This window comes from Clarias gariepinus, chromosome 24, assembly GCF_024256425.1.
Source record: "Clarias gariepinus isolate MV-2021 ecotype Netherlands chromosome 24, CGAR_prim_01v2, whole genome shotgun sequence".
Taxonomy (NCBI): domain Eukaryota; kingdom Metazoa; phylum Chordata; class Actinopteri; order Siluriformes; family Clariidae; genus Clarias; species Clarias gariepinus.
In genome coordinates this window covers 16,857,060-16,879,054 of record NC_071123.1, presented here as the reverse complement: position 1 = coordinate 16,879,054, position 21,995 = coordinate 16,857,060, and the positions used below count along the sequence as shown (strand labels likewise).

General features: G+C 41.0%; 3 protein-coding genes across 6 annotated transcripts in view; 2 read left to right on the top strand and 1 right to left on the bottom strand.

Moving 5' to 3' along the window:
• Positions 1-313: 313 nt before the first annotated feature.
• On the top strand, positions 314-4,396 carry foxr1 (forkhead box R1). Its single transcript, XM_053485884.1, has 6 exons — positions 314-474; positions 582-689; positions 2,809-3,038; positions 3,399-3,673; positions 3,855-4,087; positions 4,172-4,396. Exons 1-6 carry the CDS (start codon positions 318-320, stop codon positions 4,198-4,200), a joined length of 1,032 nt encoding a protein of 343 aa, XP_053341859.1. The 5' UTR covers positions 314-317; the 3' UTR covers positions 4,201-4,396.
• A 546-nt stretch (positions 4,397-4,942) lies between these two features.
• cenatac (centrosomal AT-AC splicing factor) lies at positions 4,943-10,872 on the top strand. Its single transcript, XM_053484717.1, has 11 exons — positions 4,943-5,123; positions 6,454-6,620; positions 6,726-6,824; positions 6,902-6,968; positions 7,402-7,464; positions 7,867-7,928; positions 9,377-9,509; positions 9,589-9,619; positions 9,692-9,787; positions 9,909-10,041; positions 10,126-10,872. The coding sequence occupies exons 1-11, from the start codon at positions 5,007-5,009 to the stop codon at positions 10,229-10,231; spliced, it is 1,074 nt and encodes a 357-aa protein (XP_053340692.1). The 5' UTR covers positions 4,943-5,006; the 3' UTR covers positions 10,232-10,872.
• arhgef12b (Rho guanine nucleotide exchange factor (GEF) 12b) overlaps positions 10,831-21,995 on the bottom strand; it is a 53,072-nt gene continuing 41,907 nt past the window's right edge. For 3 of the 4 annotated variants that reach the window (XM_053484715.1, XM_053484716.1, XM_053484712.1), the window contains 23 exons: positions 20,893-20,925; positions 20,209-20,323; positions 19,998-20,109; positions 19,631-19,849; positions 19,389-19,530; positions 18,784-18,819; positions 18,530-18,687; positions 18,279-18,425; positions 18,116-18,201; positions 17,903-18,028; positions 17,670-17,784; positions 17,478-17,578; positions 17,315-17,392; positions 17,156-17,231; positions 16,769-16,936; positions 16,551-16,638; positions 15,595-15,651; positions 15,378-15,457; positions 14,739-15,152; positions 14,264-14,503; positions 13,827-14,047; positions 12,918-12,993; positions 10,831-12,640 (listed from right to left, as the gene is read on the bottom strand). In XM_053484715.1, the coding sequence (XP_053340690.1) occupies positions 12,630-12,640; positions 12,918-12,993; positions 13,827-14,047; positions 14,264-14,503; positions 14,739-15,152; positions 15,378-15,457; positions 15,595-15,651; positions 16,551-16,638; positions 16,769-16,936; positions 17,156-17,231; positions 17,315-17,392; positions 17,478-17,578; positions 17,670-17,784; positions 17,903-18,028; positions 18,116-18,201; positions 18,279-18,425; positions 18,530-18,687; positions 18,784-18,819; positions 19,389-19,530; positions 19,631-19,849; positions 19,998-20,109; positions 20,209-20,323; positions 20,893-20,925 (2,899 nt within the window). In that variant the 3' untranslated portion in view covers positions 10,831-12,629. The remainder of the gene's footprint in view (positions 12,641-12,917; positions 12,994-13,826; positions 14,048-14,263; positions 14,504-14,738; positions 15,153-15,377; positions 15,458-15,594; positions 15,652-16,550; positions 16,639-16,768; positions 16,937-17,155; positions 17,232-17,314; positions 17,393-17,477; positions 17,579-17,669; positions 17,785-17,902; positions 18,029-18,115; positions 18,202-18,278; positions 18,426-18,529; positions 18,688-18,783; positions 18,820-19,388; positions 19,531-19,630; positions 19,850-19,997; positions 20,110-20,208; positions 20,324-20,892; positions 20,926-21,995) is intronic. The other variant, XM_053484713.1, reaches the window with a different exon arrangement.

The following is a 21,995-nucleotide window of genomic DNA, read 5'->3' as shown; positions in this document are numbered from 1 at the left end:
CATAAGTGACTGAAGGAATTTAGTGTTGAACACTTTTGGAAAAGCAAGTTTGTAACTTTGGTTGAGAGATTTGCTTTGAGACATTAATATTAAGCTCAAAATACAATTTATTTCCCAAATAATCACATTCATTGTTGATTTCCACCACTGTTTGACCGCAGTAGAGAGACAGACTGACTGACTGGAGCTCCATCGCGTTTCTCCTCATTACAAACGGCTCGTTTCTCATTAAACGGCGTTAATTACACACACCTGGGGTGAACATAGGTTTTAATTACACACACCTGGGGTAAACATAGGTCTGTTCCCGACGAACAATGTTCCTCCAAGAGAAAGAAAAGAACGAAAGAAAGATGTTTCTCAAGCTTCGAGCTCGCGAGAAATTTCTAGACCTCCACCTGAGCACGGGGCTTCATGACTGGGACATGAACGAGGAGATCCACCTCAGCACCACCACCGACCAGTTCTATCAGGGTATAAAACACAACTACTACTACTACTACTACTACTTCAAAACAGAGAAAAACCTTTGGGATTCAAACCCCCCTTTTTTTTTATTACGTGATTTATTTTTTTCACAGACGACAAGAGGAATGAGCAGTATTTGGCACAGTGGCATTATGCCAGAATCTCAAGAAAAACTTTCCCTGAAGAGCTTCATCAGCCAAACCCTCCTGCTGAGAGTAAAGGTGAGGAAAAATCACCCTCAAGCATATCACCATTTATTAGATGTATAGATACATTTATGGATGGATAGATACTGTGGATGGATGGATGGATGGATGAATTGATGGATACTGTATATGGATGGATGGATACTGTATATGGATGGATGGATACTGTATATGGATGGATGGATACTGTATACGGATGGATACTGTATACGGATGGATACTGTATACGGATGGATGGATACTGTATATGGATGGATGGATGGATACTGTATATGGATGGATGGATGGATGGATACTGTATACGGATGGATACTGTATACGGATGGATGGATGGATACTGTATATGGATGGATGGATGGATGAATGGATGAATAGATACTGTATATGGATGGATGGATGGATGAATGGATGAATAGATAGTGTATATGGATGGATGGATGGATGGACGGATGGATGGATACTGTATATGGATGGACGGATGGATGGATACTGTATATGCATGGACGGATGGATGGATACTGTATATGGATGGACGGATGGATGGATACTGTATATGGATGGACGGATGGATGGATACTGTATATGGATGGATGGATGGATACTGTATATGGATGGATGGATGGATGGATACTGTATACGGATGGATACTGTATACGGATGGATGGATGGATACTGTATATGGATGGATGGATGGATGAATGGATGAATAGATACTGTATATGGATGGATGGATGGATGAATGGATGAATAGATACTGTATATGGATGGATGGATGAATGGATGAATAGATAGTGTATATGGATGGATGGATGGATGGACGGATGGATGGATACTGTATATGGATGGACGGATGGATGGATACTGTATATGGATGGACGGATGGATGGATACTGTATATGGATGGACGGATGGATGGATACTGTATATGGATGGACGGATGGATGGATACTGTATATGGATGGACGGATGGATGGATACTGTATATGGATGGATGGACGGATGGATGGATACTGTATATGGATGGATGGACGGATGGATGGATACTGTATATGGATGGATGGACGGATGGATGGATACTGTATATGGATGGACGGATGGATGGATGGATGGATACTGTATATAGATGGATGGACGGATGGATGGATGGATGGATACTGTATATAGATGGATGGATGGATGGATGGATGGATGGATGGATACTGTATATAGATGGATGGATGGATGGATACTGTAGATGGATGGATGGATGGATGGATACTGTAGATGGATGGATGGATGGATGGATGGATGGATGAATACTGTATATGGATGGATGGATGGATGGATACTGTATATAGATGGATGGATGGATGGATGGATACTGTATATAGATGGATGCATGGATACTATATATTGATGTATAAATGTGTATATAGATGGATAGATACTGTACAGGGATGGATTGATTCTGTACAGGGATGAAGGGATGGATGGATGGATACATGGGTAGATGGATGAATAGATGAATACATGCATGGAAGAATGGATCTATGGATGAAGGGATGGATTGATGGATAAATGGATGAATAGCTTGATGGATAGATGGACAGCTTAGATAAACAGACAGATAGACAGATGGATGGATGGATGGATGCATGCATAAATGAATGAATAAATGATCCTGAAGCAAATTTTAGATATCCAGGAGCAGTAGAGACAGTAACACAAAGTTGGGTTGTAGATGATTGCACATATAGTCAGTATACACACTTCACTGTTACTTCCGCAAAAACTACAAGTCACATGTAAAACAAAAAACACACAAATCACAGGTTCAAAATAAGCTAATTAGTGAAATAAAGTTAACTGCAGGTCAACCTTAATGTGCAACTTTGTGTTGCAAAGTGACAACAGTGCAAAGAGTAGCAATTATGCAAAGAACAGCATAAAAGTTACATCAATTATTTAAAATAACATTTAAACCTATCTTGACCAGTGATGTCATTATTTCCTGTATATAATGATCTGAACAATCTGCTCATTCCACATGGAGAACAATATACAGATTAATTGATCCATAATACTATTTATTGTGCCATGTAGTCACACTTATTGTTGCCTCTTCAAATCCTTCCATTATATCTTCCTTTTTTAGAATCTGTAATACAGCCAAATCTGTGGTTGATGGTGAACCCCTGTCTGGCCTGCCCCATCAAATACCCTGTTCGAGACAAAATGCCATCGCTTCCGAAACTAACAATAGACAGATCTGTGTCAGGTCCTGCCCTTCCTGTGTCAGGACAAAACCTGCACCGGCTGTCGTGGTCTGGCGAAACCTGTCTGGATGAATCGCTGCATGATGCGTCTCTCTCGAGCGAGTATCAGGTGAGACTTTAAAAGCAAGTCAGTTAGCCTATTCTGCATGTCTCTTGGGGGCAGAACATGCAAACTTCATGCACACAGATATTGAAGACAGGAATCAAACCCAGACCCTGGAAGTGCAAGGTGACTGTGCTTACCACTAGTGTTGAGTTAATGTTAAGTTATTTAGTTTGGATTCAATTCAAGTGACCAGGTTAATAACTATAAGAAAAATAGATTTTATTATGGGTGCTGGGATTTGATTTCTACCACTATAACAAACAATGTAAACATCTCAGCCCTGGATAGTCACAGATTCCTCTCAACACAAGGATACAAAATTCTTAATATTTCTCATAAAAGGCACTTTTACTTTCTTTCAAGCTCACAGATGATGACGCATCCTCGGAGGACGTGGCGATCTACCGTAAGGTGAAAGGCGCCCGGAGAGGACGGGCACCCAAGGAGCCGGCATCACGCAGGCTGGGCCTGGCTCGGGCTCAAAGCAGGCGGCTGCAGAGAGTCCTGCAGGATAGCTGCAACCTGAAGAACGGCGCCTGGCCTCGGCCGCCCGTCAACTACTGCATCCTCATCGCCATGGCACTGAGCAGCAGCCGCTCTGGGAGTCTGAACGTCCAGCAGATCTACAACTTTACCAGGTAAATGAAGGGAACAATCTCTTTGAAGCAATTGGAGATTTTGGGATTTTGAATTGGAGATCTGCGTGGAAAGTTAAAACGCATCACAAATCACTGGATATATATTTATTCATGTTCCTTCTTGGTTTTCTGTTGTTTCATTGTTTCCATCTTCTGGACATCCTGTTAATCATCCCTGCAGGGAGCACTTCCCTTTCTTCCTAACAGCGCCCGATGGCTGGAAAAACACCATCCGCCACAACCTGTGTTTCAGCAACAGCTTCAGAAAGACGCCGCAGCAGGTGACCAGCGACGGGAAGAGGAAGTCCTGCCTGTGGCACCTGACGCTGGACGGTCGGAGAAGACTGAGAAATGAAATCCACACGCTCACTGCAGACTCCTTCAGAATGCTGAAGAGGAGCATGAACTACCCAGGTCAGATCCTCGTCCTGGTATTCAGCTGGCATGTTGGAATCGCATTTTCATTCTGGCTGTCTTTGTTTTTCTCCTCCTTTACAGATATGATGCAAGCACTGTTTGAGTTGTAATCTGGCTCCGGAGCCTGGAGGAGTTAAAAAAAAAAAAAGACTGGATTTGGGGACAATGTGGTTTCTGATCGTGTGCACTGGTTTATTTTCTTGTTTACTTGAACTTATTTTTTCTTTTGTGGCTTTTTTCCTGACTTGCTTTCAAGTTTGATTGTAGAAAATAAATAAAATAATATCTGCACTAATTTGCAATAAAGTGTGAACAATGTTTGTCAGAAAGGGAAGACTGACAGTGACGACTATCCCCAGAAAAAAAAGATTATAATGGATACTCCATATAAATGAATTTCTGGTGGTGGGAGAGAGTAATTGAAAATATATTTGCAGGTGTCTGTAAAGAGATTATTATAGTTTCAGTGCCGGATAAAGCAGTATAGACTATAAGTGAGCGAGTTTGCATCCTGGGGTAATAGAGAAATAAAATTATTAGAAAATAATCAACCCTGGTATGTTAGCAGTAGCTCTGACTAAATCTGCTCTGTGGAGAGTGAAGCAAACATTGCCAAAGATTAGTGCACAGATTAGTTAATAGCACAATAACATCACTGACACTGCTGTCTTATTTAACAATTCCACATTGTATTTTGGGGTAAATTTTGGCGTTCCATATTGAGTATATATTATAGTGCAGTTTAGCGAGAATCCTGCAGATGGCAGTAATGAGCCGCTAATTAAGTTTTGCGCGCTCATCCGGGTCACTAGAGGGTGCTAATGAACACGTCACACATCGGTCAGTAAACATTTCGCGTAGACGCTAACGATGCTGTTTGCTAACAAGAGAAGCGACTGAGTTAAAAAAAAAAAAAATGGGTGCGTTTTATTGTGCAATATGCAGACAAACGGATTTCTCTGGAAAAGGTCACATTTTCGGGAAAAGCCACCAGAGCAAACTGAAAGTGGTTCTGGTTAAATTCCTGGATAAGGTAAGCTAGGCTTGCGGAGAATATCAGGAAGCTAATGCGCTAGTCATTCGGCTAACGACTTCGTTTCCAATTTGTAAGTTAAGTGCACTAGATAGGAAGCGGAAGTGACGCGTGTTGGTCATAATGTGTATGTGGTGTGTAGTGCGCGTATGCAGGGAGCAATGAATTATTTGGGAGTGCTTCATTGAGGTTAATAAAATAAAAATGTATATATAAAATATACTGCGTTTTTAACCAAGTTAAATGAGCCAGTATGTTTTTTAATTATTATTTTTATTAAATTTTGTTTGGTTTGTATTGGGACAAAATAGTTGACTATTATTTGTGCTTAATATTTAAACAGTGTGGTTGTAAGGTCATTTAATTTTTTTTAAGCTGTGAAAAATGTCTCATGCTTTTTTTTAATGATTATTTCACAGCATCACTCAACTGTCTAGAGAGAATTAAATGAAACTTTTGCTGTGCTTAGATATCTGTCTGAAGTTTAACCTGCACCATATGTAAAATTAAAATTTTGAGTTAAATATTAGATTATGAAAAGTTATGTGTTCGGATTTAACAATCTACTATAAAACAAGCTACTTGCTTAATTTAAAAAAAAAAAAAAAAAAACACCAGCACCAATAGATATATATTAGTAAAGCAAAATTTTATATTTATACTGGAATTAGTTTCTATATTTTCACAGCTGAAATAAAAGCACTGAAGTGGTTTAAGTGAATTTTAACACTCTTGAGTTGTTTTATGACAAAACTTAATTTTTGTCCTAACTACTTTTTCGATTTCTCATCTTTGATTCACTCTCCGATTACCGAACACGGAGTGTATTTGGCTAACGACGAAAGAAGTTCAACTTAGCATAAACAAGGCGTAAATGTAACCATTTCTATATCCCCTCTTTACCGCTGATTGTAATTGGATGAAATGACTTGTTCAATTTCCTAATATTTAGCCACAAATCCACTGGAAACCAACGCTATATAATATTATACATTTGGTAAAAATACAGTTTTAAAAACTTTTCATTCATCTTTGTTGCAGACAGACATTTTTGTGGGCTTTAACCTGAAATAATATCGCCGAATGCATTGAGGCTGATTTTCCCTGTTATTGACGAGCTCTTCAGATAGTGATCAAATATTGTAATAGTGGCCAGTTTTCCATTACAATGAACTGGTTTCCAGTAAATTACACTTGACATCTTGTAATCAGCTTCATTTTTTCTGTGTTTTTACACGGGGCAGATCAAGTACCCAGTAACCTGCTGTAACAAATCAAGAAAACAGCTAACAGCATGCTGTATTGTCTTTTTTACTATTTCTTGCTGCAGGTGAAAGAAGCGCGGCGAACCCTGAAAAGTCCGCAGGTAGAGAAGTTCGATGCGTCGCTGCATGAAGCAAAGTTCTGGTGCTATTGCTGCGAAGAGGAGGTGCAAAAACATGTGAGCGATGGCACAATCACTGTGCTTTACTCAGGACTGCTGGAGCACATGAGCACGTGAGACTTCACACACTTCTGAATAACCTCATGAATGAACATGGTTAAAATAGATCACTCAAAGTGTGTGTGTTTGATGTTTTTTTGTTTTTTCTGTTTTTTTAGTCAAGAGCACCGCAAAAACACAAATGCCTTCTGGTGGAAAAACAAAGCAGACCATAAACACAAAGAAAAGTTCATCATCACCGAGCAGGAGACAGAACGGTAGAACAGATAGACACTCAAACTCTTATAATACGTTTGGTTTTATTGTGTATGAAAAATTTTCGTTGTTGTTTCAGATTCAAGGAAGAAGTTGCCAAAGCTCTCGAACAATATGAAGAGAAAGAGGACACGCTTTTAAAAGAAGTAGGTTTTGTTTTCATACAGCGCAAGGGACAATTTATGCTTTAAGTTAAATTATGCTAGGAAGTGTAAAGATCAGTCTTTGGAGACAGTGTTATGATCTGGGGTTGCATCAGTTGCTCAGGTCTAGGCTCAGCATCATTATGTGGCAATAAAATAAAGATAGCTGATGACCTAAATGTGAAAAAGAATGACTGACTAGGTTGATGGTACGTGAATGGTCCAGGTCTCAAATTGGGAAAGAGTTGTTCTGGGAGCATTGAGAAATCATTTTCACACATGAACTGGTCACCAAATTGTGTGCTGTAATCAGAGTGTTAATGAAATCTTAGTGTGCGCGATTTTTTTTTTTTTTAGCCAGGCAGTGTGTGTATTGGCTTTTCTTATTGCAGATATGATCTATAACTAATTTTAAGATTTCTTTCCTTGCGTCTAGCAAGCTGCTTTCATCCGGTCGCAGGAGCAACACAGGCAGGAGGTGCTTCAGGCTCTATTAGAGGTTTGTTATCCAGGAATGAAGCGACAGTATCCATATCTCAGTGTGAGAGCCGGACGTGTGTGAAAGATGTGCATGAAACACGACAGTCGCTGTAGCTCTTGAATTCAGTTCATAACATGTTTACATACAGTATGTTAGACATTGCAACAAAGCAGCCTCACAGAAAGCCTTTACTATTTTGAGCAAACTAAAAATATCTGAAGGATGTAGCATGAAGGCCTAGACTGGAAACAGATATACAGTATCCTCTTCTGTGTCGCAGCAGATCGTGGGGATTTTATTATTTGTTACAGTAAATAGTTATATAAAGAGTAAGAAGGAAATGATGAAATGTTTAACAAACATACAGGATGTATGATGAGTGTGGGTTGTTACTGTTGGCATTTCCTGAATCAAACCCAGCCTCAGCCAGACCTGCAGCAGTCTGCTGAACCGGAGCAGCAGGACATCCAGCAGACCATCGGGTAAGAGATCCAGACCTGCGTACTTGCACAGCGGTGAATAATAATCTAACCTGGGTGTCTTTAAACCAAATGCACTCGATCTGTCAGTCAGCCAGGACTCTTGGTGTCTGATGTCTCTGTACTGGAGCTAAAGCAGCTGTAATTGATAGAAAATATTCCTTATTTTACTGTCAGTCAGTTACTATGTATAAATGTTCACAGATTGAATTTAGTTTTTCTGGCACAACAGTTTACATGAACGCTGATCTGATAATACCTGCACAAAGCATTTAATCAGAATACAAGTGAGCGGTGTATGATGGCAGACCTCACTTTGGTCTTTTTGTCTTATCTATGTTTTAATTTTACAGTATGTAAGCAAGAAAACACCCATAGATGCAGCAAAGTGAAAGTGCAAATAATATTTCACCAAAACTATAAGCGTGTTTACTAATAAGCAGTTTATAATAATATAGGTAAAACAAATGTAATTCTTGAAGTGAGCTCATTTAAAAATGCGTACAGTAAAGATTTGTAGCGCGAGTAACTTGGTTTGAGAGTGTTTTGCAAGATGAGGAAACTTTTTTCGTTATCTGTCGAGCATCACATGCTCACAACTGAGCCAATGGGGGTTCTCTCTCCCTCTCGTACGCGAGCTTTGGGATTGTGGGTAATCATCTCCCATGGTTAGTCTCAGTGCGTGTGCGTCACTCGTATAGTCAACATCTGTGCACCTTTGGGATAAACTAGAATGCAGACCACATACCTGATCTCACTAATGCTCTTGTGGCCGAATGATCACAAACGGTCTAATCATACCACCTCGTCACTGATGGTTTTAACATATCCGCATTTCCAAATGTTACATTCATTTAGAACAAAGCCAATTAACATTAGGATGAAATTGACCTTATAGTCAGCCATCTTGGTTTGTTTGTTTTTTCCTCATGTAAAAATTGGTATTGTTGTATTATAATTCCACACAAATTTATAAGGAGCAGGGGGGTTTTAAACCAGTGAGGTATTACAAAAAGTGTTGTTAAGCCACATGCAAAAAAAAAAAAGGTTGTAGTAGTTTGAAATCTGGATGTGAGGCAGATGATTAGTAGATTAACAGATGAGTATAATTCCAGTTGTAAACAATATTTTACAAATTTGTTAATGAAAAAAAGATCATTTGAAGCAAGCATCTGAGAACTGTTTAAAATATCTGGTGAGATTAATATGAGACCATCTTCCGTTACGTGTTCGTGAGACTAGCCTTATAGTTCCAGTGCAAAAACCATTACGCCAAACATCTCATGGCTGATTTTCTTTATTTATTTTCTAATTTTATTTATTTATATATTTAGTATTGTAATTAAATACCCCAAAAGATACAGAACAGTATTTGGCATTTTGATTGTTTTTATTTTTTTAATATTGATAACAGTTCAGCTGCACTAGATTTCACTCGTGTATCCTAACAGCACTGGTTCAGAGCAGACAGGATGTTACAGTCATAGTGCACTAAACGAGCAAGCAGGGCCAAGCCATGACGACCCCTTCATGCAGAGTCAGTGGGACGATTCAGGACAAGGCCTCACTTTCATTGGCTATCAGGTGAAGCATTTATGATGTCATTGGCTTTAAATTCCTCATCACGCTTAAGATTCTAACTTTTAATTTGTTTCCCATGAAGGACGGCTTTGCCAGTGGAAACGTTCACACAGGTGAGTTGTACTGGTATTGTGTGTGTGTGTTAATGGAGACGGTTGAATGATTGTATGCATGTCGTGTCGCAGGGGCGGTGCCTCCATGGCTGCTGGAGGATCCTGAGGAGGAGAGAGTGGGGAGCTCGCAGGACATTGGTCCGTCTCTGCAGGATTTTCTTAAACACAGTAAGCAGCTCTCGTTCAGTTGGGCTAGAAATGTGATTAAATAGATAATCCGACCACACAAGGGTGTTAAACGATAAAGCTAAACGATTTAACTTAGAATAACTCTAAATCTCTTTTACAGAAGAGCAGCAGAAGCTGAAGAAGCTTCCAGCCAACCGCGTGGGCGCCAACTTCGACCACAGCTCGCACACCGACGCAAACTGGCTCCCGTCATTCGGACGAGTCTGGAACAGCGGCAGGCGCTGGCAGTCCAGGTCAGATCCGAGATCAGACACTGTGGCGCATGTAGCACGATATCGATAGCGGATAAAATGTCAAATGGTTGTTGCTTTTTTTAGGCACCAGTTCAGGCAGGAGGAGGTTAAACGTGGCCAGAAGAGAGGGAGAGAGCGTGGAGGAAAGGCAGCCAAGAAGCAGAAACATCTCACCAATGGAGACGTCTGATCATTAGACATGTATATGAGCACTGCAGCTTGGGCAGGAGGAGTGTGAACCTAGATTCAATCGAGTGAGAGTTTGTGGATTTCAGGCTTAAGGCAAGTTTTGTGTCGCAGTTTGTAACTGCACTCACTTTCTCACATTGAGAAATCTAAAATTCTACCACGATGCTGTCGGGCGTAATTTTTAATGATTATGCGATATTAACTCGCTTGTCCTAATACATTATAGTCTCTATAGCAACAGCATGGACGCTCAACACAAACACTTTACGTAAGGTAACAGTGTAACAATCAGATCAACAACAGCAAAGTCTTCTGTATATGGAGGCCTTTTTTTTTTTAAACATGAAAAGGGGAGGGGGGGGTCGGGCGGCACGGTGGTGTAGTGGTTAGCACTAGCGGGGGGAGAATGACAATTTAGGTTATTGTAATCCATAAGAATTATTTGCTAAATGGCAATAACTTTGTCATGTATTTTTCTGTATTAGCATTTTATTCCTTATTTATTATATTAAATGCTGATTTTTTTTTGGGGGGGTACATTTTACAAACTCGCTGTACCTTGCAAAGAGTAGCGACTGAGATAAAAACTCAACTTCACCATTCGTGTTTCCAGTTTATTGAATAAATCTGCAGCACATTGAAGTGGTTCTGATATTGTCCTTTTGGTAATAAACCCAGATACTCTCCCCGCTTTCTTCGGCAGCGGCTGGAGGAGGAAAAAAAATAAAAAAACCTCATACAGTGTGCAATAATTTTCCATTTTGAACAGTTCAGTCGTATTTAGGCAATATAATCTATTCGAGCTATTCGTATCTTCTTTCCTCAGAAGGCTAAAAGATCATTAATAGTGCTCAATAATAATAATAATAATATAATAAAATACAATACCTTATAAACATAAGCCAAAACAAAAAGTACAGATTACATCATTAATATTTAAGGAACTTGCAGTCATTTATTTTTTTTCCTTTTTCTTTTTAGTAGGTTCTGTTAAAATAATACACGACTCATACACATATATATATATATTTATAAAATGTATAAAGCAGAAAGAAAAAAGGAATTGGGTCTCTGTAAGAGATGCAGTGTTGGTCATAATTGTACAATTTTACACTTAAAGACCGTAACAGGTCTGGTTTTTTTTTTTTTTTTTGTCCTTTCATTTAATTTTATAATCATTTTTATCTTCATATCCCTTCATTCCCACATCCCGGATAAAAGGAAAAGCCATGCTATAATCATCCAGTAAGACTTCCACTCGAGTTTGGTTTGTACAATAGAAGAACATAGTGCCTCGTGTTCAAGATCAAGTTCTCTTGGTCACTTTAGACCTGACAGATCTTCAGTAGCGTCATTCAACAGAATGTAGTAGAGAGGGCGAAGGGGGGAAAAAAAAAGCTTAGAGTTACAGGGACAGAGGCTTTCGGGTTGGTGGTGAGGACACAGGAAAGCAAGAATCTTTTCAGATGTGCACACAGCTCGCTTTCCACCTCCGCACGATAACAGCAGTAAGAGTAAGACTCCTCTTCGCATCGACGTTTAAATCAATGTAGATTATTTAGCGTTCTAACCTTAAAACCAGAGAAGGGGTTTATAAGAAAGAAACCTGAACTGTATGGAAAAAAAAATGGAAATCCTGATGATTAACCTGATGGTTGAAGCTTAGGTCCGAGCTGCTTGGCACGGAATCAGTAACTTATACTTGCTCTTGTTTAGTGGTCAGATGTGAAGTTTAAGGCCACATCAGGCCCTCATGCAGATGTGCGTGGCAGTAATAACATTCATATCCATACAAAATAAGAACAGTCCATCCGGATTTATGTAGCATAAGTCCTTATGAAGGACATTTAATTTCATAAATCGATTGCAGTCGAACTACCTCTGGCATCGTTTTACTGGTTACGCTATCAAACCCAATTTCATCCAGTTTAAAAAATTTTTTTTAAACCTGTTAATTTCATAAGTAAAATCTGTAAGAGCTGAAGTCCCCATCCAGGATTTTAGTTGATCCTCAGTGCCATGCTGCCATCATCCTGTTTTTTCCTTTGATTTTGTGAGTTTATTAAAAAGGAGGAGGAGCTACTTCAAATCCAAATCTTCATAACTCCAAATAAATAGCTAAAGCTAACACCAGGGGATGATGGAACGTCTTCATCAATTTCCAAAGCTCCTTCCCTCGAGCAAGACAAGAAAGTCGAGCAAGACAAGAGGACTTCAGGGGTTTTCCCGTGTACTGTGTGTGCGCGCGTGCATGTGTATGTATGTGAGGTGAGGTTCAGCGTTTGAGAGGCAGTTAAAGATGCGCAAGAGTTGAGCAGGGAGCAGCAGGACCACAGCACACCTTCCTGTACACTCTGTTTCACTACTACTTCCAGCAGGAAACCACAGCTCCAGGAACACTAGCTTTTATCTGTAAAGAAACAAAACACAAACTCGCTTATTAATGTTTTACACACAAAAAAGAGTCACCACTGTATCAAGCAAAGAAAACAACTGAGGAGATTTTAACTGATTGGAACCAGGTTATAAATCCTTCAACACATTATCAAAACTTGGGAGCATAAGGAAACATTTTCACACATGAACCGGCCAGCCTATTGTGTTCCGTAATCAAAGCTAAAGGTGACTGAATGAACTGGCCAGGCACCTACTTTAAGCTATTCACATGTTAATGAATGAGTCAGTACCTTTGATTTCTTCTGATTCAGTAGCTGGTTGCTCTGAGTGCCTTTGGCATAGTTGGTTATATTTTGATTCTACATCCTTGGGGGGACAAAAAAATAATAATTGGTAAGCAAACTTCAGTATAAATATTAAAAGAATGTGAACTCTACTTGAACTACAGTATAGTTTTGCAGTGCAAAGAGCTTCTTAACAAAACAGTAACCTCATGAAAGATGTTAATGCAATCCTAATCCAAAGGCGCTAATGTAACACCAAATTAGAAAACACAACTGAAAAATCATATCACTTTAGAACGGTCCTTCTTAAACATTGCATGCTTGTTGCTGATTGCTTCAACCATCAGAGTCAGTCTAAGAGTCTGGAAACCACAGCATTGGAGCATGTTTATATTAAGAGGCAATATGATCTTAAATAAGTTTACAGAGGCTGTCATTCAAGATTAATTTCTTCAGGCAGTCATGACTGCAAAGGATTCTCTTCCAATTATTACAGGTTTGTAATTGTATTAGTTTTTTCCATTATTTATGAATCTGTGTACACGAAACTTGCTGTACTGTAATTCCTGAATGCTTAAATGCAGCAAACTTTTGTCAAAACCCTTGAATTGAAGTTGAAGGTCGTGTACACATCTTGAGTGTTTCATTTTAAGTTTAATGTGCTGGTGTACAGAGGCCAATTGCCAGTAAAAATATCTTTGTTACACAATTTATTAAACTGAGTGTTTGAGGTAAGTGGCAAATCTACTCCTATTCCAAACTGTTAAATAAAATTCTGATATAAAGCCTTAATGTGAGTCAAATGTGAGCGCTGCAAATCATACACATTCATGTTTATTTTGTTATTTATGTCAAATAATTTCCATTCGAGTTTGTCACATCTAGAGCTCTAATGAACATTAAGGTTGAGGTTACCTTCAGCTGCTGCAGGTTGGCCTGAAGCAGGCGCAAGTGGGTCATGACCTGTCTGCTGAAGTCGGGTCCTCTGTTCTGAGAGGACGCCGAGGACAGGAGCTTCTTCAGGTCAATGCCGGAGTCTCCTGCTTCAGTGGGCTCGGTGCTGCAGATCTGCACATCGTCATCAGTGCTGCTCTCAGCTGATACACCATAACCCTCCAGCACCATGTAACTGGGTACTGCCAGAGGGAAAAAAAGTTAAAACAAAAATAAGGCTATAAAGGCTATGGTTATATTGATATAAAAGTTAGGTTTTAACTTTTAAATCAATATAACCATCATCCCATATACAGCAGTCATGAAACATTCTACCTTGCATGTAAAACACGATAAATCATAAAGATCATTGTTATTAGCACAACACAAATACAACTCCTATTATCTGATCTCCTCACCACAGTCTTCTGAGGTTTCAAAGAAGCCTGTGTCCGCCGAGGGCAGCTCATGACGATTCTCTGTCGTGACGTGTTCAGTCTCTGGTCTTTCAGCGCCATTCTCCACCGAGCGATCTTCTGAGCCCTGCAGAGACCCTGCCCTCCGCTCATGCTGCTGAACCTTGCCCCTTTCTCCGTCCCTGTCCACATCCTCCATTCGACCATCCATGTGGTTGATCAGGAGCTGCCTCAGAGCAGCCACTGGAGGACAAACGATAAATACGTTTAGGTCAGAAAATCGGGGGAGTGTAACCAATTTGTACAATAACAAATTACCAATCAACATTTTGTGAGCACAACCCGACACAGGACCCATGTTTAGTTTGGTACAGAGCTCAATGTGCGGGTGATGCCAGAAAGAGTGTCCTCACTTGACTGGTTAAATGCAAGGCACAATGAGTAGTTCAACGTGTACAACTGAACAAACTAAACTCACGGGTTCGAAGTGCCTCGTCTGCCATCAGTGGAGGCAGATCCTCTACAGCGATGGCGTGCCTCGACCGCTGCTTCAAGAACAAAAGTCTTTCTGCAAGCTCATGGTCTAGGAAAGCCTCCTCTTCCTCCTCCTTCTGAACCTGCACCTTGTGCTCGCCTTCTTGTTCTGCCTCTGCTTCCGCCTCTCGTTCAGCCCCTTGTTCTGCCTCTCCTTCTTCCTCTCGTTCCGCCTCTCCTTCTTCCTCTCGTTCCGCCTCTCGTTCAGCCTCTCCTTCTTCCTCTCGTTCCGCCTCTCCTTCTTCCTCTCGTTCCGCCTCTCGTTCCGCCTCTCCTTCATCATCTGACTTGGTATCAAACGGGTTGCTTCCTGTTGGAGGGATCTGCATGATCTCTGAGCAGGATGTAGCATCTTTTTCTAAAAAAAACATTTTAAAAATGACACACTAGCTTCTTGAATATTACCATGAATCTACTTTAAATCAATTTTTTCTTGTTTTGAATCCCTTTCATAATTGCAGGCCATACTGTAACAACAATGTAAAAATCATTGTACTTATTCAAGATTAATTAAACCACAACCCAGATCTGAGTATTGGACCGGTCCCTGACACTCCTACTTACAAACGCAAGAATTAGATACCTGGAGATTGGACGCTTCCAGTGGAGATGCGATCCGGATCTTTGCTCATTTTTATATCGTCGTCAGCTTCCCGCTCGCTGCTGCAAAGAAAGCAGCCGGACATAGTATTTACAAATCAATTTAAGATGTCTAGACAAATGAAAGAAGGCTACGATTCTGGCAGCAGTGCAAATGCAACTCATTATCATGTTGGAATGATTGCAGTAATTGAACTCACTCATTCTGAGGCAGGCTCTTCATGCAGTCTGCTCTTTGCCCGATGAGATCATGCCACCTGGACAAAAGAAACAGGAGCTATGAGAATAAGCTATAAGAGTTTCAGAATTTATTATCCTTATGTTACTCCAACAATGTTACTTGTGTCTGAGAACACACAGGATTTATTTACTATCTACTCACTGACCCCAACAAACGTTAAATAAGGTGACCTTAAATAATTAGCTTATTTAAAAAATTTAGCTAAATAAAAAACAATTTAGCTAAATAAAAATCATTCTGGTATTGGGTTCGAAACATGGACTTATTTTAGTTATTTTTTGGGGATTTTCTCCTGAATTTCTTCCTAATTTATTCGTGTCAAATTCCTCCCCGTCACTAGGGGGCTCGCACATTAAGGCTACTACTACTACTCAGTCGAAAGGGGCCGAAGACTATCACACGTTTCTCCTGAACTACGTGACAGCTAATCAGCTGGACCGCATCTTTTCGAGCTGCTTGCTAATTCACCGTTCTGGGGGGGACACACACTCTGAGGACAGCGCTATTCGCTCCTTCCGCTTGCGTGAGCCCACAAACGCCCCTGATTGGCTGTAGAGCCATGATTAATGTGAGAGTACCAAGTACCTCTCATCCCTCCCCTCTGAGAGAGCTTGGCCAATCAGCTCTCTCCAGACCTCCGGCTGCGAGAGGTTACAGCATTACTAGTATTTCACTAATACTGCTTTAGTGCATTAATCTTTCATGCTGCACAGGACAATGTGAAATTTTAAATCCTTGTAAATATACCCAGAGATATCCTTCATTAAGAGCAATTTGGTAATGATGTAATGTTGTAGGAAACCGGATTCCATAATGGTTTCAGCTCTTAAACTGGTCATCACACTGCAAACCTTCCTGAATGAACACTGTTACATTTCTATTGTAAGCTTTAAATTTCAGAAGGACTGTACTTACGTCTTCTGCTCAGACACAGTCTGCGCCATCAGCTCATAGATCTGTGCCCCATAATCAGACATGGACACCACAAAGAATGACTTGTTGTCTGTAAACGGCAAATTGGACAACGAGTTAGTGCTGATTTCATACCATCCTAGCCTCCACTAGAACTCTACCATCATAGTAACATCCAGCATTCATTTCTTTTCCTTTTTCCACTTTTTGCCCTGACGCACCTGTTGCTACAGAGCGAACCAGCACGGTGCTGAGCTTGATGATCGGACTGAAGATGTGTTTGGTCTCGGCTGTGCCTGCCAGATTCTTACTGTGGCACTTAAGGATCAGCTTCTCGTCCTGCCTCTGCAGCAGCACCAAGATGTCCTCCAGCAGGAGTGTGTAGAGCTCTGAACATAACATACATGAACATTTCTGAGAATAGAGCAGATCGTATGTTTTTGGAAAATTACACACATTATTTGTAGGTTAAATAGGCTTGTCTTTTTTTTTTCTTTTCAATGGACTTTTGTCTTCAACTCCAATTTCCAGGACAGAAAAACAGAAAAATGTCGCCTCATCCTCCTGGGGCATTAAATTTTACAATTCATGGTTTCTTGAACTCTTACCAATAGTCTTATCTCTATTCACTTTCCAAGACAGTGGTCCCTCATGTACCATCTTCCTTTTTGTCAAGTTGAGGTTCTACAGAAAAAAAAAGTTTTTTTTAAATAACTAAACATACTAAATAACAACTACTTGTAAAGTAGTGAATCGTCTAATCTTACCTTAAATTCCGCAATCATGGGGTACTCGCTCTGCTTCAGTGACGACAGATCTAGTCTTCTCTGGTAGTCCTCTAACCTCTAAAACAACAAGGAAGAACAACAAAATCAAAATAATACAGTAGTCCTTTAGCTTCAGTCTGAGGCTGTGCTGTAGTCTGCTTACCTGTTTGTTTTCAGCCTCTTTTACTTCCTGGTTGACATGGTTGAGGATCTGACGGCAGCATTCGCAGGCTCGTTTCACTTTGCTTTTCTCCTCGGGGTCGTCTGACATGAAACACAAGCGAACTGTTTAGCATGTGTGGTGAAGGGTTAAAGGTATTAAAGGAATGATGAGGAAAAGAGAAGGATTTGCTACCGGTATATTTGGCGATGTTTTCGAGTAGAAGCGGGTATTTGGTGAGTCTCTGCATTTCCACGGGAATCATGTCCTTCAGTTGGAGCCTTCGACATTGACGATTACTCTCTGCCTCCTGTAACACAAAAAAACAAATATAACTTTAAACCACAAACTGGAATTGTGGAGTTTTGGAACTTTGAAAAAATAACTAAATAAATAAACATTCACGACAAGAATTTAGTCAGTCTGACCTGCACAAAGGAAGCAAACCGCTGATCCTTCTTCTGCCTGCTCTTTATAAGCTCCAGCGCAAAGGGCTGGTTACTGCAGAAAGTTCCCACTGCCCGCTTGATCTTTTCCTCCTCTGCTCCGCTGAACTGCAAGCAGGAAACACAACCATCTAAGTTTCAAGTAAACAATCATGCTTTCGAGAAAAGAAGAAAAGCGACGCGTAGTTTTCTCACCCAGGACAGCAAGTCGTCTCCTATAAGATCTACGACGGTCGTATCGTTCTTCTTCCTTATGGCCGTCATTTGTTCCGTTACAGTTGCTAAAGAAGAGGATGGAAAACAATGAGATCATCATAACTATGCTACATTAGCATTAGGTGCATTTCTCATTCCTTACTGTGTAGCTGGACGATCTCCTCCAGGTTAGTGAAGATGTTCTTGATGTCCACGGGCGGCAGAATGGTTTCTCGGGTCATCCTCTGGTAGAACACATTATCCAGCACCTTCAACGTGCGCAGGTGAGCACGCTCTGTATAGAACAACTCTGCACAGAAACGTGAGTGACCATGTGAAATTTTGCACCTGATGGATAAAACAAACGGCCACAAGCTGATCGTGTTTGGAAACAAATAAACAAAGATTTGTCACCATTGATCACTTCCTGTCTCTTGATCTCATGCGGTGACAGCAGAGCGAGGACGTCCGTGCTCACCGACGTCTGCCAATTAGAAGGGTCCTGCTCGGCCTCCACCTCAAACGCCTGATCGTCCTCACTTTGCACCTCCCCCGTGCTCAACAGCTCCATCCTGCAATCATCAAACACACCGAGAAACACAATTAGGTTTTTGCTATTTGCTTCTACTAATCTTGATGATGATAATCAGCTAAAAAAACATATATACCTTCTGATTGGCCGCGGCGTCCCTCCGTCAGGATTCCTACATGCATGAAGACAAGTAGAATGAGATCACAGATATGACATTCACATACCCCCTGTTTTACATCTTCCCCACAGCTCTCTCAACATGTCCTAGTGTTCCAAGCAGGGTTTAAGAACAAAGTCCTCATTTAGTCACACTGCCGTTTGGAGCCTGAGCAGACAGAAATAGCTGTGAAGCTGGAAGGATTCTCAGACTGACATGACTGTCTAGACTATTATGTTTTCAGCTTCAGTCAACCTTACAAATGAATGGCACAGTACTACTGTATACGTCCCAGCGTCAAATAAATAGGAGCGCAATCCACCACAGGCACAAAACTCTAAAAGCAGTAGCATGATTGAGCACCACTGGTGAGCGGAGTGAGTCTCTGGGAATCACATGACTGTGATATTTATACCTTGTGTGTCTTGCAGGGCGGTTCTACATGCGGAGCAGTGAGAGCCGGGGGGGTGTAGGGAGAGAGCGTCCCTGCTCTGAGTGGATTTTGTGTGTGGATTTTCTGTACTATAAAAACTTGAACACCAAAAACAAACAGATCAACATGGAATTCAAAGTGTACCGCCCACCTGTCTGTTTCAGGCTCCTCCTCTTGGAGATGGTCCAGAGCATAGGTAAAATCAAAGTGCGTGCCTGAGGACGAGGAATCCTGTCCTTCACCCTGAGGACCGACCTCTCCAAGTCTGGGCAACGCTGACAAGGGAAGAGCGCCTGATGAATCATGTGGGAGGGGCACAAACATGTTAGAGAGAAGCTTAAAGGAACAACTCAAGGTTAGATTGCAGGACAGGGAACCACTTAAACACATCACCTGGCTCCACATCTCTGGCTGTGCTGTCGGAGCTCTGTAACGGGGAAGCGCTGAAAGAAGGGGAACTGATGGAGCTGATGCTGCCATCCGGGCCTTCGCTAGACTGACTGCTCCGTGACCGGCCCATCGAAGGCGTTTCAGGCTGATCAGTCGGCCCTACAGAGATCTGCGACGGCTGTTTTTGTATGCGCTGCTTAGTCTGCTCTAGAGCCTTGTTAACTGCACATATATACATAAATGGTGGAAAAAGTATGGCGTCAATGCAAGCGATACTTGAATAGCCTTTTATATTAGTTGTGTAACAACCATAGCATGCAATTATTCTTATCTAAAAAACATACTCGCCCTAAAATTTGGCTTGGCTTACCTGAGGAAAAGTCGGTTCGACTGGGCCGCTTGCTATGGCTGCGTATCATTTGAAAGAGGGGTTTTTTCTGCTTCTCCTCCACACTTCCATCCTTCTCCGGTTTTATAGTCTTCTGCTCAAAGCAAAAACAGTCATTATATTAGTAAAATAAAAAAAATAAACTTTCAGAAACGTTTGCACGAAGAACGACACAAGCTTAAGGGTTCTTTACCTTGATTTTAGGTAGAAGGTTTACAAACTTGGCTTTGTTCTCAAACCCCCGAGACTCCTTCACCTTCACCCCGAGGTGCTTCATATAGGCCTGAATGACAAACTGCATTGCGGTACTGAAATGAACAGAGCTTGTTAAAGATGATTGTATTGTCCGAACTGTAAAAGATTTTAATAAAAAAAAAACCTGTCATGTGGACATGTGGGACATTGCCTTCCTCGTCATTATATTTCTGTCCAGCAGGGGTAGCTAATGCTGAATGTTAAAACTAAAGTGATGGCAACGGTTGTCAGGGAAGTACCAAAAAAAACCTGCTCTCTCATGCAGTCATGTGGGGCAAAGGAGGCCGCGGTGATTACGCAACAACCCGGCTACACGCTGGGCAACAGCACAACTATTCCTCACAATCCTCTGCTGTGAGCAACACGAGCCTCCTGTCTTCTCTACCATCTGCCTGCACACACCTCCAGCATGCTCACCATATGGGAGAGACATAACACAGTACACTATCGTCCATACACTTTTGTTTAATAGGGGAAAGGGATACTTCTTCATGGCCGTTAAGACCTTGTTAAATATTAACTGGAGCTAAAAATGTCAATCAATAAAGCGGGTCATGTGGTGCGAGTGATGAGCGTGTAGTTGGCTGACGTCAAGCGAAAGGAGCAAGAAATTTCCCCTCACCACTTCTCCTCCTCTGTGGCTGTCGGCGTCAACCTGCGAGAAAGCACAAACACACAAACAGGCCAAGTTTTACTTCTCGATTCTGCGCTAAAATAAGGATGATCTCAGCATCACGTACTGTAGGGTTTCTGGACCCCTACATCAATTTGCAGATCTCTATTTTTATCAGTGCCGCAGTCTGTAACTGCTATATTCTTTTTTCATTTACTTCTTTATAAAGGGTTATGACATTTTGACTGACACCAGGAGCTAGCGAGTATGACCCAACTCGTGATTGGCTACACACAATTCTGTTGTTTAAAACGAGATCATGGAACGTGCTACGCTTCGGCGTGAACGTCGTCTCGGAAAGCGGTTTCACCCGTGTGCTTAAAAGAACAAAAGGAGAAGCCGTCGGACCGCTTTCCAAGCCAACGCTGAGGAGAAAAGTGTCATCCTAACCCTCATCATTTCACCTGACGCAAAAACAACCTGCAGTAAGAAGCTTCTGTATTCTGATGTTATCATGGATCTAAAAGGATGCGTGTGAAAGACTTAGCATGCTGTCTTAATCCATGCTTTAAGCTTTCCAGTTTGACACGTTTTCCTTCCTACAGACTCGGCACGCAAGAGCGCCGTGACCTCAGACAGGCCCCGGGGCGTTATGTGCTCTTGAAAGGGTGTGTGTTTATTATTTGCTGTAATAAAAAAAAAAGGAAAAATAAAAACAAAGGAACCTAGACTCGTAGAGAGAGAGAGAGAGAGATATTGTTGTAAGGTTTATCACTGAATACACACCATCTGCAGTTTTTATGTTGGTGAGCGTGCCAAGAGTTACTGTACTTGCAACAAACAAAATAAGAAAAAACCCTGGGAAAATGCTTCAAATTAGCATTTTCTGTTCTACAATGCTGTGCAAAATCTTGAGACACCCATTATTTCTTCATAATTCGCTTCCCAAACAGACAGACTTTCTTGTACTTTTAATATAGTCTTGGGGAATAGTTCTTCAGTCTTTTTTTTTCACATTTTTCAGTTCAGTCCATCTACCCAGTTCATCTAATTTGAGGCATGAAGGTGAAGATGACGACAGATGATTAGTAAACTGGTGATTCTGAATGTTG

Coding starts and splice junctions, on each gene's coding strand:
- foxr1 (XM_053485884.1), top strand. CDS start 318: ATGTTCCTCCAAGAGAAAGAAAAGAACGAAAGAAAGATGTTTCTCAAG. Junction 475..581: donor CACCGACCAGTTCTATCAGG/GTATAAAACACA, acceptor TTTTTTTCACAG/ACGACAAGAGGAATGAGCAG. Junction 4,088..4,171: donor GAGGAGCATGAACTACCCAG/GTCAGATCCTCG, acceptor CCTCCTTTACAG/ATATGATGCAAGCACTGTTT.
- cenatac (XM_053484717.1), top strand. CDS start 5,007: ATGGGTGCGTTTTATTGTGCAATATGCAGACAAACGGATTTCTCTGGA. Junction 5,124..6,453: donor TGGTTAAATTCCTGGATAAG/GTAAGCTAGGCT, acceptor TTCTTGCTGCAG/GTGAAAGAAGCGCGGCGAAC. Junction 9,620..9,691: donor CAGTGGAAACGTTCACACAG/GTGAGTTGTACT, acceptor GTCGTGTCGCAG/GGGCGGTGCCTCCATGGCTG.